Source organism: Heloderma suspectum, chromosome Z (assembly GCF_057233095.1).
Source record: "Heloderma suspectum isolate Gila_16-S chromosome Z, 16-S_ref, whole genome shotgun sequence".
Lineage (NCBI taxonomy): Eukaryota > Metazoa > Chordata > Lepidosauria > Squamata > Helodermatidae > Heloderma > Heloderma suspectum.
In genome coordinates, this window is record NC_139476.1 from 18,189,103 (window position 1) to 18,207,076 (window position 17,974).

General features: G+C 46.1%; 1 protein-coding gene across 1 annotated transcript; it reads right to left on the reverse strand.

Annotated features, from left to right (window-relative positions):
• Window positions 1–5,646: 5,646 nt before the first annotated feature.
• LOC146333818 (vomeronasal type-2 receptor 116-like) lies at window positions 5,647–17,603 on the reverse strand. The gene is made up of 4 exons (XM_084826037.1): window positions 17,466–17,603; window positions 12,281–12,490; window positions 9,896–10,022; window positions 5,647–6,701 (listed from the first exon to the last, which is right to left on the reverse strand). Exons 1-4 carry the CDS (start codon window positions 17,598–17,600, stop codon window positions 5,797–5,799), a joined length of 1,377 nt encoding a protein of 458 aa, XP_084682163.1. The 5' UTR covers window positions 17,601–17,603; the 3' UTR covers window positions 5,647–5,796.
• Between the last annotated feature and the right edge of the window lie 371 nt (window positions 17,604–17,974).

Here is a 17,974-nt window from a genome sequence, read left to right on the forward strand (position 1 = left end):
AGGCTAGCGAAATAACCACAGCCCCAGAGCGGTGGGCTCCCATCACACCTTGGAGGGAGAAAAACAGGCTTGCGTCACTCTTTGCTTCTCTGTGGGCCAGATGGGCTTGGGGACTTAACTTCAGCTGTCAGTTTCCAACCTGGGGCCTATGTGAAGCTGAGCGTCTAAATCCAAGATGGAGTCCTGGTTTGTGTCAACGTTCATTAGTCCAGATGGATGGATGGGGAAAGGGAGGAGTTGGGTGTGGCAGGCAGGCACTTGATAAGAACAGGGCAGGGCTGGGCAATAAGGCATTGCTGGATGAAATGACTGGTGTGCCTGCAGTGATGGTGATGATGACACAGCGCCAATAGTCCTGAACAATATACACCATTGGCAAAAGCCGAAGTCAAGATACAAAAATATACAGAATTAAGATATTTTAGTGTTAAAAAATACAAATATTAAAAACATTGTATCCAAATCTTATTTGTCACAATATACAAAATAAAAACAGAATTGCAAAACCTGAGAACTATGATGTTAAAATGTTATATAAAAGAACACATATGACTGTGTGTGTGTCCTTTAAAAACAACAATTAGGCCAAACACCTTTCACCTTTTCGTCTTTACCAGTGGCCTATGCAAAACTACGAAGTAAAACATATCAAATCAACAATTGCACTGCCAGAGTCTCCAAAAAAAAGTTACATTTTTTAAAAGGCAGCTGATGCTCACTGCTATGGCCTGAGTTCAAATTAAAAACTCTTTCATTGGAAGGATGAATGTGTACGCATATCTTTGGCAGGCGTTTGCATTAAGTATGCTGGCAATGAGCCAACATACATTAATATCCTCCCACATAGCAACTGCCTTCTCTTCCTGCCGACTGATGGATGCTAAAGACATCTTTGCTCAAGACAGCACTGCTTCCGTATTTATTTGTTATTATTTTATTTATATATTTATTACATTTCTATTCCACACAATGACAGTCTCTGGGCAGTTCACAGAACAAGACTTAAAATGATAAAATACAAGGGCATAAGAAAACATGATAGAAAACTACTGAAGAAGTTTTAAACAGAATCTAACTAGAGGAAAGACCAAAGTAAAAGACAGCAGCAGTGCAGGGATCTTAAAACACATTTAAAAACAAACTGCTCCTCCTGGTGTTTCATTGCCAGTGTTTTAGCGTTGCTCTTCGCTACTGCCAGATGGTGCTGAGCGCTGACAGGGAACCCAAGGGGATCTCTACACCTCAAATTTATTGCACATTCATGGTTGCTCACTCACCGAATTGCACAGTGACATTACATGACATCGTCATTGTCCAGTCATGATTCCACTATTTCCTCCTACCTATCCCATGTTTTCCTCAAATGGAAAAAATGGGGTATTTCTCCAGATATGCGCAAAGTGGAGCACCACGTCCTCCTCATGTATTTCATAGAACCATAGAATAGTAGGGTTGGAAGGGGCCTATAAGATCATCCAGCTCACCCCCCTGCTCAATGCAGGAATCCAAGTCAGAGCATCCCTGACAGATGGCTGTCCAGCCTTGTCTTGAACGCCTCCAGTGTGGGAGAGCCCACCGCCTCCCTGGGTCATTGGGTCCATGGTCGTATTGCTCTAATGCTCAGGAAGCTTTTCCTGAGGTTCAGCCAGAATCTGGCTTCCTGTCACTTGAGCCCATTCTTCCACGTCCTGCACTCTGGGATGATCGAGACGAGATCCTGGCCTTCCTCTCTGTGACAGCCTTTCAAGTCCTTGAAGAGTGCTATCCTGTCTCCCCTCAGTCTTCTCTTCTCAAGGCTTAATATGCCCAGTTCTTTCAGTCTCTCCTCACAGGGCTTTGTTTCCAGTCCCCCGATCATCTTCGTTGCCCTTCTCTGAACCCTCTTCAGCTTGTCTGCGTCCTTCTTAAAGTGTGGTGCCCAAAACTGGACACAGTACTCCAGATGAGGCCTAACCAGTGCTGAGTAGAGGGGAACTAGTACTTCCCGGGATTTGGAAGCTATGCTTCTATTAATGCAGCCCAAAAGAGTATTTGCCTTTTTTGCAGCTACATCACCTGGTTGGCTCATATTCAGCTTGTGATCGACAACAATTCCAAGATCCTTCTCACTTGGTTGTTGAGCCACGTATTCCCCATCTTGGAACCGTGCCTTTGGTTTCTCTTTCCGAGGTGCAGAACGTGGCATTGATCACTGTTCAATTTCATTCTGTTGTTTTCTGCCCAGCACTCCAGCCTATCAAGATCACTTTTAATTTTGTTTTTGTCTTCCAAGGTATTAGCTATCCCGCCCAATCTGGCCAAAGAAAATCCTCTTTTATTTTGCTCTAATGGGGGGGGGGAGGAGAAGCCCCCAGATGGCCTGCTTCCTTCATGTGGCTCAACCCATTTCCTACAACCACCAGTTGTTGGGTGGCTTCCTGGCATTGGTACAGTTTTTCCCCATTCTAAAAGGTTGAAATGCCTCTCCCAAGGCTTATTTACTTATTTGGGGGGGCCACGACTGAGAAGGCCCACTCCCTTATTGCCACTTTCCGAGCCCCCCTCAGAGGAGGCGCTTGGAGGAGGAGATGATGAGCATAGTATATGGGTAGGTTCTTGCCAGGAGAGGTGCTCCATCAAGCATTGCAGTCCCAAGCTGCGTAAGTCTGTATAGGTCAAAATCAGGCCCTTGCATCAGGCTCAGAAATGGTGTTGTTAAGATGGCTGGTTTCCTCTAGGCCTCATTTGTGTTTAATACTCGAATAAAATGAGTTACCCTGTTAATTCAGAAGAAGCTGAGTTTGTTTTTAGTGGAAGGCAGGGAACACTTTGGAATCTGTGTCAAACTCCCACAACTGTGGAAGCCTTTCTAAAGCCACCCCACCACTTCCTCTAAACCACACGTGGCATCCCCAAACACCCCTGGGAGCAGTATGGGATAAGCTAGTCCCCATTATCGGGGAGGAGTGGGAATTGTAGGTGTCAGCTGGCTGTTGGATACACCTTTCTTCACCCACTCCATACTGTTACCCCATCCAGATATTTAGCGAAGTTGTGCTTCCTTTTCCTGGTCAAAGATGGCAGAAAGAGCAGGGAAGAAGGAAAGGAAGTGATGTTCCCTTGGTGAGCAGCCTCAGGCACCTGGCATCCCACACTGTTGACCAGATTGAGGGGATTTCGAAGGGGACTGCCTATTGGCCCAGCTGGCTTTGCCCTTACTGGTTCCTGAACAGCAAAGTTGGGTGTGAGCAGCAATGCCCCCACCCCTGCCCACCCTTAACTTTGGTTGAGCAGGCTGTCCGAGGCAGACCAGTGACCTCCTGGATCCAGACTTCAGCCCAAGTGGTCTTGGCCATTAACAAAACTGGGAGTACTTCCTGCCTCGGATCTCGTAGCACTTTCAATCCAAAGGCCTTGTTTTTAAATGTCTGCCCTGTTTATATTTTCTTATTTTTTTAAAAGGAAATATATTTTTCTTTTTAAATATCTGCACGGCTGCTAAGTTTAACTCTGGTTGTATTTTTACTCTGTAGTTTTAATCTATTATATTTTATATTGTATTTTCTGTTGTATTTTTGTGCTTTTAATTTTGTGAACTGCTTAGAGAGCTTTGGCTATTGGGTGGTATAAAAATGAAATACATACATACATACATACATACATACATGTGCAGCTATTCCATTTTTCTCTCCTGAATGGTTTTTATGGTGAAAGGAAAAAACATGGGAATATTACAACTAGTGCCCCCGCCCCACACTCCCAATTTTATCACTACAACAATGGGACTAGGATTGTTTTTAAAATCTATTTCACAGCTTCAATTTGTGCAGTGGTTCTACCAACCATCTCCAACCTGGTGCCTGGCAGATGAATAGGACTATGACTCCTACTTTCAACAGCAAGCATGCTGACTCCTTCACACTCTGAAGTCATGGGCAAGGAAAAGTTGGAAGGAAGGTGCTCTGATTATAGCTACAGCTGTAACAGTCCAGAGCAGGATCAAAAGCCATTCCTCGCTCAGTCCAGATTTAAATCCATCCCACTGAACCTCATTGCCCCCTCAGTCCGAAGACTTAGGTGGCTCTTCCCACATTGCAAGCCAGGATTGAATTATCTATGTCTTTTATGGGGTGTAAACAAGATCAACAGACTGGTCATGTCTTCTCTCCCAACACCCTGGGCAATGCAGGAAGCTGCCTTCTACCGAGCCAGGTCATCGGTCCATGTAGCTCAGGATTGTTTGCACGGACTGGGAGTGGTTTCAGACAGGGGTCTTCTCCAGCCCTAGCTAGAGATGCCAGGTATCAAACTGCAGACCTTCTCTATGCAAACCATGAGCTCTACCACTGAAAAAAGAAAAGAAAAATAAAGATTCTGGTCCTCATGATTTTTCAAAGAGGGCTGATTTAAACAGGAACATAGCAAGCTGCCTTATACCAAGTTGGAACATTGGTATATCTAGACCAGAGACTCAGACAGGGGGCTTTCCCAGCCCTAACTAGAGACACTGGGATTAAACCTGCAACAGTCTATAGCAAAGCAGACACGCTACCACTGAGCTACAACCCTTCATTTACACACCTTCCCTCAAATATCATAAGCAAAACTTCCATTTGTGTTGAGGCAACACTTTCATGGAATTTGCTCCCAAGGGATGCTGCTCATTGGGCACTTTGAGAAAAAGGGACACAGACATTTTTGGTTCTCCAGGCTTACAACACAGTCCTGTAGATGTCTACTCAGAAGTCAATTCCATTGAGTTACTTCTAGGTCATTATACATAGCTATCAAGAACATGGTAGCTGGGGGTAATGGGAATAGTATTACAATGCATTTGGAGGACATCGTGTTGGGAAAGACCCAAAAAATATGATTGAAGCCTTTATAGACAAAAGGTTCTTCCAGAAAGACAGAACTACCTACTATGATTTAGGGATGTGCGAAAGTCACTTACCTTTTCGAAGGGGTGATTCGCGGTGAGGGGGAGGCGCTCCGCACCTCCCCCCGAAATCCTAACCCGGCCGGCTCCACTCCGGAACAACTCTGCAGAGCTGCTGGCCGGGTGCATTCGCAGCTATGGTGGCCGCCATTTGCGTTCCTGTTTTTTTGCCGTGATAGGCTACGTAAATATTTACATAGCCTATCACAGCGAAAGACAGGGGCGCAAATGGCGTCCCTGCATTAGCCATGATAGGCTATGTAAGTATTTACAAGTATTTACTATCATGTACTATGTACTATCATGTACTATGTAAGTATTTACAAGTATTTACTATCATGGCAAAAATGGGGAAGTGAATGGCGGCTGCAGGCTCCATAAGTGCTCCGTTTTGCGCGTCTTTCGCGGGGTGGTGGGGCGGGGGGGCTTCGTTCTGCCACGGATTTTGGGGGGCTGAATGCACTGGCATTCGGCCTCACTGAGATCCGTGGCAGAATCCTCTGACATCCCTACTATGATTTTTCTGAAATCTTAGATCAAGAGTTTCAGAGCTGTAAGAAATCCTGAATGTCTTTTCACTCAGAATCTTTGGGTTGTAAGGGGCCCCTGAGAAATCATTCAGGTCAATTCCAAACCAAAAAGATTATTATACCTCCCAATAACTTGAAACACACACACAAACAACAATACAATTCTGTCCAGTCAATATAAACATATGTTGTAATAATGGTCTTGATCAGATAGGTTTATTTTAAAATAAAACAAACTGGGATCACGAGAACTCCTGTAACTCCATAATACTTGCATATTTCAGCATGGGGAATTTTGACTGATGGAACAGAAAATGAATTAGCAGTGACTTTTCCAAAGTATTAAAATCACAGATTCTTTCTCCTTATTAGATTATCTTTACAATTGAGATTGGGCCTCAGCACAATAATGTAGCATTTGGGACAAAAGATGCAGCCCAGGAGACCAGCCCCAGAGGCCAAGATGGAGAAGACCTCCACGGCCACCATAGACTTCCCCTTGGTGCTCAAGTAGGTGGGCACAAAGGAGACCCAAACACTGCAAAACACCAGCATGCTGAAGGTGATAAACTTGGCTTCATTAAAGCTGTCGGGCAATTTCCTCACTCGGAAAGCCACCACGAAGCTGACAAGAGCCAGGAAACCCAAGTAACCCAAGACAGTGTAAAACATGGTGACTGAACCTTCCTGACATTCCACTATGATCTCTCCAGCCAAAGAATGGAAGTCCAAGTTTGAGAATGGGGGAGAGGTCACCAGCCAGACAGCGCAGATTACAGCTTGGATGAAGGGACAGGCCAGGACAATGGAGTTTGTCAGTTGTCTCCCTAACAGTTTTCTTGCCATATTTCCAGGCCTAGTGGCCATGAAGGCCAGAACCACTGTGATAGTTTTTGCCAAAATTGTAGAAATGGCAAGAGAGAAGACAATGCCAAAAGTAGCTTGTCGGAAGAGACAGGTGACTTTGTTGGGTTGACCAATGAACAGGAAGGAGCAGAGGAAGCAGAGCAGAAGGGAGAGGAGGAGGACGTAGGTGAGGTCTCTATTGTTGGCTTTGACTATTGGTGTGTTACAGTGTCTAATGAAGGTTAGCAGTACTAGAGATGTGATCAGAGAGAGGAAAAGAACAAGGGAAGCGAAAGTCACACCCAATTTCTCTATATATGAAAGGAAGTGGATCTTCTTGGAGATACACTGGTTTTGATTCCTGTTTGGGTGTTGATCTTCTGGGCACGAGGTGCAGCCATCTGCATCTGGAATGAAGAGCAACTCCTGTATCATCTCAAACATGAAACAAATGTTCATTATGTGATGGCCACTTCAGCCTACAATGAATGAGCAAATAGATAATTAAATAAATGTCATTTTCTTCATAATATGAACTCTCGATTCAGGACATGTATTCATTTGGAGGCTGGGGAACTGGTTACAAAAGTCATTATTGCAAAAAAGGCTGTTTAGGACTGGAGTGGGGTAACATGCTCCAATTGTTAGAAGACTGATCTCCTAGTAAAGTATCTGAAACATGAGAGATGTTCATTTTGTGAGGGCCAGTTTAGTCCACAAAGACAGAGATGGAATGAGCTGATATCCATATTATTGTGCACCCAAGAGTTCAACAGCCCTTTGATTGCTTTCTCTTTTAGCTTCAGAGACTTATTTCTTAAGAACAGAGCTTGACAAGGTACAAACCAGTTTGAAAACAAGCAAATATGACAGCCCCCTATACCAAAGTCATGTTCAGTATTCTGCAAATAGGGAAAAGACCAAATTCCATAACTCAAGAGCTCCAGTGGCCTCTGAATGAACGAATAAATATATGACATTTTCTTCAGATTAGAAACAACAACCCTGGGTCGGACATGTGTTGGTGCAGAAGCTAAGGAAGAGGTTACAGGAGACAATATAGGGTAAAGGACAATCTGTTTGGGACTGGTACCCCAATTATTAGCCTGAGTGCCTAACGTTAGGTCTGATCGGAGTTCTGAGCGTTTAATCAAAACTGCCCCCAAAGCTTTGGGCCTGATGCTAAAAAAATGGAGGGTGGAATCATGGGGTTGTATCTAGACTCAGTCACACATCTTAGCACAGACCCACTGAAATCAGTTAGATTTATTAATCATGATTAACCTAAGTTGCATTCATTTCAAAAGGTCTCAGACTTAGATGTAAAGTCTGTATCCCACTTAGAGTCTAAAAAAAAATCAAGAAAAGTTGAGGTGATGTGAATACGGAAGAAAATGCAACAGATACTGGAACATTATTGCCATCTATCTATCTATCTATCTATCTATCTATCTATCTATCTATCTATCTATCGCCCATCTGACTGGTCACCCAGCCACTCTGGGAGATGTACAATAATAGAAACAGTTTAAAACAATAAAATTCTACATTAAAAACATCATATTTCTAAAATTACCCTAACCCACCTGAAATGCCTGCCTGAACAACCACGTTTTTAATGTGTGGTGGAAGCTCATTAAAGAGGGGGCATAGTGGAGTTCCCTAGGGAGGAAGTTCCACAGAGTGGGACCACCACAGAGAAGGCCCTCTCCCTCGTCCTCACCAGCCTAGCTATCCTGGCTGATGGGGCAGACAGAAGGCCATCCGAGGCTTCTTGATAAGCGGCCTGTCTGGTGTTGCTGGAGGCGCTCCTTAAGATAGGCTGGGCCGCAACCATATAGGGTTTTAAAGGTCAAAACCAACACCTTGAATTTGGCCCGGAAAACAACTGGTAACCAGTGCAACTCCTTCAGCACTGGAGTGATGTGATCTCACCGGCGGCTGCCTTTAATCAGGCGAGCTGCCACGTTCTGTACCAGCTGCAGCTTCCAAACCGTCTTCAAGGGTAACCCCATGTAGAGCGCATTGCAGTAGTCTAAATGAGAGGAGACCAAGGCATGTACTACCAATGGGAGCAGATGGTCGGGAAGGTAGGGGCGCAGCCACCGTATCAGATAGAGTTGGTACAGCGCTGTCCGGCTCACAGCTGACACCTGAGCCTCCATGAACAGCTGGGAGTCTAAGATGTCCGCCAGGCTGCGGACCTGGTCTTTCAAGGGTAGCCGTACCCCATTCAACACCAGGTCGACATCCCCCAGCCTCCTCTTGTCTCCCACCAAAAGTACCTCGGTCTTGTCAGGGTTCAGCTTCAGCTTGTTCCTCCCCATCCAGCCATTCACCGTCTCCAGACATTTGGACAGGGATTCTACAGCCAACCTTGGTGAAGATTTGAACGAGAGGCAGAGCTGCGTGTCATCCGCATACTGATGACAACACACCCCAAATGTCCTGATGATGTTTGTGAACCCCCAGTGGCTTCACATAGATGTTAAATAGCATCGGGGAGAGGATGGAACCCTGTGGCACCCCACAAGTGAGCGGCCACATGTCCGAAACCTCCTCTCCCAGTGCTACCCTCTGGTACCTGCCGGAGAGGAAGGACCGGAACCACCGCAATATGGTGTCTCCAATGCCCAACCCCTCCAGGCGGTCCAGGAGGATACCGTGGTGAGAGGTCAAGGAGAACAAGGAAGGAGCATTCGCCCGTATCCAGAGCCCTCCTCATATCATCCACCAAGGCGACCAAGGCTGCTTCTGTCCCATGCCCAGGCCTGAAGCCCGACTGAAATGGATCTAGATAATTGGCTTCTTCCAAGTGTGCCTTCAACTGCATCGCCACCACCCGCTGGGCAAAAGTTGTTCAGAACTCAGGGATCCAAGGAGGGCTTTTTTAAGAGTGGTCTTATCACTGCCTCCTTGAGGGCTGATGGCATCACTCCCTCCTCAAGGGAGGCATTCACCACCACCCTGATCCCCTCACCCAGCCTCTCTCTGCAGCTCATAATGAGCCAAGAGGGGCAAGGATCAAGTAAGTAGGTGGACGGCCTTATAGATGAAAGTGCCTTGTCCACTTCATCAGAAGGAAGAAGCTGGAACCAATCCCACAAAACTGGTTTGCCACAGGCCGCCTCTCGCTAGCTAACTGTATGCACAGCACACGGAATAACACACCTAATCTGATCAATTTTATCTGCAAAGTGCCTTGCCAAAGCCTCACAGGAGGCCTTAGAATGCTCCAGTGGTTCCGGAGCCACAGGACCGACCAGGCTCCGGATCACTTGGAACAGCCTCCTGGGACAGCACTCTGCGGACGTGATAGAGGCAGCAGAATATTCCTTTTTTGCTACCTTCATCACCACGTGATAGGCTGAAGATACAGCTCTAGCCCATGTCTGATCATCTTTGGAGCGAGACTTCTGCTGTATAATGATGAATGCTATGGAATATTTGCAAACAAGTAAAACTGCCAAGGTTTCCAAATGAAAACTGAATTTGATCCATAGAGAAAACTGCAGACTCTGCCCTCATCTGTGTCTCTCTTTTCCCCACTCTTGTCCCAGTACATTCTGCATTTTAATATGGCTCTCAAAGTTTCAGCTACCTGTCCGGTTAGAAAAGGTCCCTTCCGGACAATGGACGCATTCATAGCAGCAAACTGGCTTCCCCTCTGGAATTTTTCTCCAGTGCCCTGGAGAGCAGCTCTCCACACACCTCGCAGAGGGTGGCTCCTAAAAGGAAGAGATGAACAGCTGAGGTTTCCCACGTGATGGAAATTGCAGTAAATGGATCTTGAAATTTCTCAGTGGAGTTCCCCACTGCATGCTCAATAAAATCGTCAATTTAATTGAAAGTGAAAGGCTAAATCTCTTCTTGATATCTGTAGTAATAATAACAGAGGGTCATACAAGCCTGCCCAGTCCTTAAGACCCTCTGGAGAGGTCCTTCTTCTGAGACCACCGCCATCAGAAGCATGTTTGGTGGCAAGGCGGATAGGGCCTTTTCCGGCAGCTGCCCCCAGACTGTGGAACTCCCTCCCAAGGCAGACTCGGTTCACTTAATCTCTGCTGTCCTTCTACCACCAAGCAGAGTTTGCTTTATTCATGAAGGCCTTTGACATGTAAATGGGTCTGTTGGGTTGGGTGCTGTTTTAATTCTGTAATCCTTATGTTTTTATTGTATTTTAATGTATTCTATTGATTTAATCTATTTTAAAATTGTTTTTGTAAGCCACCTTGAGTGCAAGTTTTTGATAGAAAGGCAGGGTATAAATCAAATAAATAAATAAATAAATAAATAATACCGAGACAGAAAGAAGAACATGCCTTATATCAAGTCCATCTAGTTCAGGGTTGTCTCTCTGCCTGGCAGAGGCTTCCAAGGTTTTAGAAGAGAGGTTTTCCCAACCTTAGCTGGAGGTTCTGGAAACTGAACCTGAGACCTTCTACGTGCAAAGCAGGGGCTCTGTCACAGAGCTGTAGCCCCATAAAGGTAAAATAAGAATTCATTCTTATTATTATCTTATTAACTTATGTATTTTTGCATTTATTGTATTCAATTTATGAGTTGCCTGATAGCTGAAAGCCTCAGGGTGACATACGTAATAAAAGCAAATACAATTAAAGACAATGATAAAACAAATGAAAATATTGTTTCAAGTTTTAAAAGTGGCAACAATGTTTTCAAATAATTTCCAAAGTAGAGACAAATATGCAAGCAGCTACAGCATGGAAAATGATTATTTTAAAACATAGTTTTAACGTTTCCTTAAAAATAACACAAGCAACAGTTAAAAAAATATTTTAAGGCCTGGGAAAATGCAAAGGTTTTTTGACTGGCACCTAAAAGTCAACAAGGCAGGTGCCAGACGGACCTCTCTAGAGAGGATTCCACAATTTGGGGGCCACTATAGAAAATGTCCCTCATGAGTAGCCACCCACCCAGTCTCAGGATGTGGGAGCCATTGAAGCAGTGACTCAGATGATGATCTCAAAGCATGAGCAGAGGCATTCCTGCAGAAACTGTGAACTCAACCTGTGAACAGCTTTATACATTTATAAATTAACACCAACACCTTGAATTGGGCCTGGAAAGGGACGAGGAGCCAAGGATGAGAGTATAATACTGACGTAATACAGTCATAATGCCCAGTTCCAGTCAGTTCCTGAATTGCCATATTTTGTATTAACTGAAGTGTCTAGACTGTCTGCAAGGGCAGCAGCACACAGAATACATCGCAGTAACCTAACCAAGAGGTTACCAGAGCATGGATCACAGATGCCAGACTATCTCTATCCAGGTAGTCTTGTAGGCAGCACAATCAGCTGAAGCTGGTTAAGTGCCACAGAAGACCCTTGTGTCTCTATTAACGAAGTTGGATCTACAAGCTCCCACAAGCTATGAACTTGAGTCTTTAAGGGGAGTGCAACACCTGCCAGAAGAACCAGTCACAACACTCCTCTGGACAGACAAGCCACCTACCAGTAGTACATCTGTCTTTTCTGGACTGAGCTTCAGGGTATTGGCCCTCATCCAGTCTGTTACCATGCCCAGGCCACAATTTTGAATCCAGAGTTGATTAAGGAGGAACGAAGGAAGGGCCCTTAAACTGAGCCATATAATTTCCCAACCCTATCTGGAGATGCCAAAGACAGAATCTGGGACACTTTGCATGGAAAGCATGTGCAGTACAACAGGGCAGCTCCCCCTCCCTGGGCTCAAGAGGACTTTGGTCTCATCCAAAAAGACATCCTGTTATTTGTTTGTTTGTTTGTTTGTTTTCTTAATCACCCGTCTGGCCAGTCACCTGGCCACTCTGGGCGATGTACAGCAATACAAACAGTTTTAAAACAATAAAATTCTACATTAAAACATAATGTTTCTAAAAAAATACCCTAACCCACCCCAAATGCCTGCCTGAACAACCACCTTATAAACTGCAATATCCATTAGTTCCCCCATGACCCTAGAACATTCACTTCATCCCCACCTCTGTAGCCCACACCACCACTTCTGAGTGAAAGGTGAAGTCTTGGCCTGGGGGAGCCACCGGATCTATCCATCCGACTTCCACAGGATCAAAAGACCCATTTGGGAAGAAGACCCAGTTCAGGATATCATATCTCTTCCTATTTTCCATGAAAGAGACTTCATCTCCAGCACTGTTGTTAAACTGGACATTCCGCAAGGAAGCAAGAATCTGGAATGAAAAAAACAGTGGGTCAACATGGTGACGGGTTGTGACTATGAGAGGGGATTGGTGTCTTCTAAAGTGATGGCCATCCAGTAAGGAGATTGTATTTGTCTGTACCCTGTTGTTCAGGGGCGGGCAAAACATGGCCCATGGGACACATGAGTCTCCTGCCAGCCCCTGCTACAGACCCCACCCCCAAAGTCAGCAACATATAAATAGTAGCTACAGAGCACCAAAAAGGATTTTTAAAAGTTCTGCAAGCTAATTTTGTCACTTTGGGTGTTCCATAGCCATTACAGATGCCATTTTAAACTTGGGGGGCACCTCTGGGAAAGGGGAGAGTTCATGGGGGGCAGGGCAGTCTGGGGGCAAAAGTGGTGCCCAGATGACCAAAGGGCTGGGTGTGCCTGATCTCGGAAGCTAAGCAGGGTCAGCCCTGGTTAGTACTTGGATGGGAGACGGCCTGGGAATCAGGCTTCCTGCACTGAGCAGGGGGTTGGACTTACGTGGAGTAATCTGCTACAACACAGTCTCACATCTTTGGGTGGAGGCTGGAGGGAGTAGGCTCGTATCAGCAAAGAGACAAAAATGGGAGGTTTTATCATAGAATCATAGAATGGTAGGGTTGGAAGGGGCCTCCAAGGCCATCAAGCCGAACCGCCTGCTCAATGCAGGAATCCAAGTCAGAGCATCCCCGGCAGACGGCTGTCCAGCCTCATCTTGAATGCCTCCAGTGTGGGAGAGCCCACCACCTCCCTAGGTCATGGGTTCCATTGTCGTATTGCTCCAACAGTCAGGAGGTTTTTCCCGATGTTCAGCCGGAATCTGGCTTCCTGTCACTTGAGCCCATTATTCCGTGTCCTGCACCCTGGGATGAGCAAGAAGAGATCCTGGCCTTCTTCTCTGTGACAACCTTTCAAGTAGGGATGTACAAAAGGTACTTACCTTTCGGGGATTATGCTGATGGTGCGGGGGGAGGTGTTCCATCCCTCCCCCTGGAATCCTCGCCAGGGGGGGAGGCGCTCCGTTCCTCCCCCCCCCCCGGAATCCTGGCCGGCCGGCTGTGGTCCGCAGCGATTCTGCAGAGCCGCTGGCCGGCTCCGCCAGCAGCCGGAGATCTGGCCGCTGGCTAGCAGGGACGCAAATGGCAGCAGCCACAGCCGCCACCGTTTGCATCCCTGCAGTCAGCCCTGATAGGCTACGTAAATCTTTACGTAGCCTATCACAGCTGATTAAAAAAAAACATGCGCGTACGCAAATGGTGGCGCCCATGGGCGCCGCCATTTGTGTTCCTTATTTTGGCACGTCTTAGTCTACGTAAACATTTACGTAGACTAAGACAGCGAAAATAAGGGGAACGCAAATAGCGTAGACGCTATGCTATTTGGGTTCCCCTTATTTTCGCCGTCTTAGTCTACGTAAATGTTTACGTAGACCAAGACGTGCCAAAATAAGGAACGCAAAAGGCGGTGGCCATGGCCGCCGCCATTTGCGTACGCACATTTTTCTTGTTTTTTTTTTAAAGTCAGCCATGATAGGCTATGTAAAGATTTACGTAGCCTATCACGTTTTGTTTTTTTTTAACCTGGAAATGGCAGCAGCGGCAGCCGCTCAGAAGACCGGCCGCCGCAGCCACCACTGCCGAACCGCCGCCGGAGCCGCCGCCAGAGCCGCTGCCGCCAGGAAGATCCGCCCCAGGTAAGTCCCGTCCTGGGGGGGTGGCGGGCTGTTCCGCCACCAATTTCAGGGGGCTGAATGCGCTGGCATTCGGCCTCCCCGAGATCCATGGCAGAACGTTCGTACATCCCTACTTTCAAGTACTTGAAGAGTGCTATCATATCTCCCCTCAGTCTTCTCTTCTCAAGGCTAAACATGCCCAGTTCCTTCATTCTCTCCTCACAGGGGCTTGTTTCCAGTCCCCTGATCATCTTTGTTGCCCTCCTCTGAACCCTCTCCAGTTGGTCTGCATCCTTCTTCAAGTGCGGTGCCCAGAACTGGACACAGTACTCCAGATGAGGCCTAACCAGTGCTGAGTAGAGGGGAACTAGTACTTCCCGGGATTTGGAAGCTATGCTTCTATGAATGCAGCCCAAAAGAGCATTTGCCTTTTTTGCAGCCACATCACATTGTGGGCTCATATTCAGCTTGTGATCGACGACAATTCCAAGATCCTTCTCGCTCGTAGTGTGGTTGAGCCACGTATCCCCCATCTTGTAACTGTGCATTTGGTTTCTTTTTCCTAGGTGCAGAACTTGGCATTTATCCCTATTCAATGTCATTCTGTTGTTTTCTGCCCAGCGCTCCAGTCTATCCAGATCACTTTGAATTTTGTTTCTGTCTTCCAAATTATTCGCTATCCCGCCCAATTTTGTGTCATCTGCAAATTGGATCAGCATTCCCTGCACCTCCTCCTCCAAGTCATTCATAAAAATGTTGACGAGCATTGGGCCCAGGACTGAGCCCTGCGGTACCCCACTCGTTCCCTCTCTCCAGTTTGAGAAGGTCCCATTGATAAGCACTCTTTGAGTCCGATTCTGTAGCCAACTGTGGATCCACTGGATCGTTGTTTCATCTAGCCCACTTTGAGCTAGTTTGCTCATCAGGAGATCATGGGGCACTTTGTCGAAAGCTTTGCTGAAGTCGAGGTATATGATGTCTACAGCATTCCCACGGTCCACAAGGGAGGTGACTTGATCAAAAAATGAGATCAGATTCGTCTGGCAGGACTTGCTTTTGACAAATCCATGTTGGCTTCGAGGAATCACTGCCTTGTTTTCAAGGTGCTTCCAGATGGATTGCTTTATGATGTCAGACTGACTGGTCTGTAGTTCCCAGGTTCCTCCTTTTTACCCTTTTTGAAGATAGGGACAACGTTAGCCCTCCTCCAGTCATCTGGCACTTCCCCCGTCCTCCATGATTGCTCAAAGAGAATAGACAGCGGTTCTGAGAGTTCTTCTGCCAGTTCCTTTCTTACTCTCGGATGCAGTTCATCTGGCCCTGGAGGTTTGAACTCATTCTGAGTAATTCGGTGTTCCTTGACCATATGCCTATCGATCTCAAGCTGCAATCCTGCCCCTTCAACCTGTACTTCGCCTTTCCTAGGGGGGTCATAGACCCTCTTTTGGGAGACGACTGAGCCAAAGTAGGAACTGAGCACCTCTGCCTTTTCTTTGTCATCTGTTATCGTTTTGCCATCCTTATTTAATAGCTGAACCACCATTTCTTTCCTCTGCCTTTTACTATGCACGTAGCTGAAGAAAGCCTTTTTGTTGTTTTTAGCCTCCCTCGCTAACCTCAGCTCGTTCTCAGCTTTAGCCTTCCTGACGCCATCCCTGCAATTCTGTGCTACCTGCCTGTACTCTTCCTTTGTTACTTGGCCTTCTTTCCACTTCCTATATGTGTCTTTTTTTTTGTTTTCAGGTCATCCCTAAGCTTTTTGTGAAGCCACATTGGCTTCTTCTGTTGTCTTCCACCTTTTCTTCTTGTTGGAATTGTTTGTGATTTATGCCTTGAGAATTTCCTTTTTTAAAAGCTCCCACCCATCGTGGACTCCTTTTCTCATTAGCGTCGCTTGCCATGGGACCTTACTGATCATTGTTCTGAGTTTATTAAAATCAGCTTTCCTAAAATCCAGGCTACGCGTTTGACTACACTCGGCTTTTGCTTCCCTTAGAACCAAGAACTCAAGTACAACATGGTCGCTTTCCCCCAGAGTTCCTGTAACTGCTACTTTCTCCACTAAGTCATCTCTGTTGGTTAGGATCAAGTCAAGGATAGCCGATCCTCTAGTTCCTTCCTCTCCTTTCTGTAGGAGGAAGTTATCCGCCACATAAGCCAGGAATTTCCTGGAGGGGCCATGTTTTGCAGAATTGGTCTCCCAACAAATAGTGGGGAAATTGAAGTCCCCCATTACTACTACATCATGCTTCCTTAAAACATTGGCTATTTGCTTTTCAAAAGTTTCATCCTCGTCTTCTCCTTGGTTGGGTGGCCGGTAATAGACTCCGACCACCAGGTTCCTTTTATTCTTTGCTCCATTTATTTTGATCCAGATGCTCTCGATGGGGCTACCAAGGTCATCCTCCTGTATTTCTGTGCAGAGATACGTATTTTTCACATACAGTGCAACCCCACCTCCCTTTCTGTTCCTCCTGTTCTTTTGGAACAAGTTATATCCTTCAATTGCTGTGTTCCAGTCATGGGAGTCATCCCACCAAGTCTCAGTTATACCTATCAAGTCATAATTCTGCTCTCGTATTAAGAGTTCAAGTTGGTTCTGTTTGTTTCCCATACTCTGGGCATTAGTATATAGACATCGATGACCATGTGCTTCATAGTCTGGCTTTCTTCCTACATGTGTCTGAAGACTATTATTGGGCGCTATTAGAGCTGTTCTCTCCGTTGCAGTGCATGCACCTACGTCCATTGTTACCCCCAACTTTACATCTCCCTTCCCCGTAGAATTCAGTTTAAAGCCGTCCTGACGAAGCTCTTCAAGCTGTGACCAAACACACTCTTCCCTGCCTTTGTAAGGTGCAACCCGTCCCTTGCCAACAGCCCATCTTCCAGGAAGTATAGGAAGTTTTCCAGTCAGCTGGCAAGAAGAAACATGAAGAGGGGACCTGGCTGCTATCTGCTTCTGCGGGTTGCGAGTGCGGGGCAAATACTGTTTTATAGACCAGGGCAGTGTATTATGGGGGCTTGCTTGAGTCTCCCCCTCCTCATTAGCTATATTTCTATGTATGTAATTCTTACAGAAGCAGTACAACATTTCAGTATTCTTTATTCACTTCCTAATGTTCCTTAAGGGGACTATGGCCATGAAGAATATCCATGGGGAATGTCTGTCTTAGCCTCTTAGGATCTTTAGAATGGACTAATAGCCCTTCCTCCAGGCTTACTCTTTGCTTCAAGGCTCTGCCCTTTAAAAAATCATCAATGCACATTTTATAACATTGCCAAATCTTAATGAGAACAGTACCTGCCATGGCTGAATATTCAGAAGCCTCTTGCCTTCTCCTATCATTCTGCGTTGAAATCCAGATGAGGACACGGCATGTAATGCGTGTGCCACAGAACAGACAGCATTGTAGATGCTGTAGCTGTGGCTGGTCATGCTCATTTCAAACTTGGGAGGTGGTAGGTCTTCCAGCTTCTCCTCCCCAGTACAATCTATCTTTCTCCTTACGGTGGCTTGGCCTGAAATCAGAAACTGACAGTTAAATGCCTCTTCCCACCATTCACGGAGAAAGATGCCTCCTTGCGGTTGCAGTGGGTCTAAAGCCTGGAGAAAATGCTTGAATCCTGGCACAGCCCTTCTGTGGACTCTGAAGTGCAAAGCGCCATGGAAAGTTTTGTAACGCTGCCAGCCGAAGTGGGACCCCGTCTCAGCAATTTCAAAATGCGATGTCAAGATCAAGACCTTGGTTAAGGAAGCCTTGGTCATTTGGAGTTGAAGAAAGAACAGTAGAACTCTTATGTTCCCCAAGA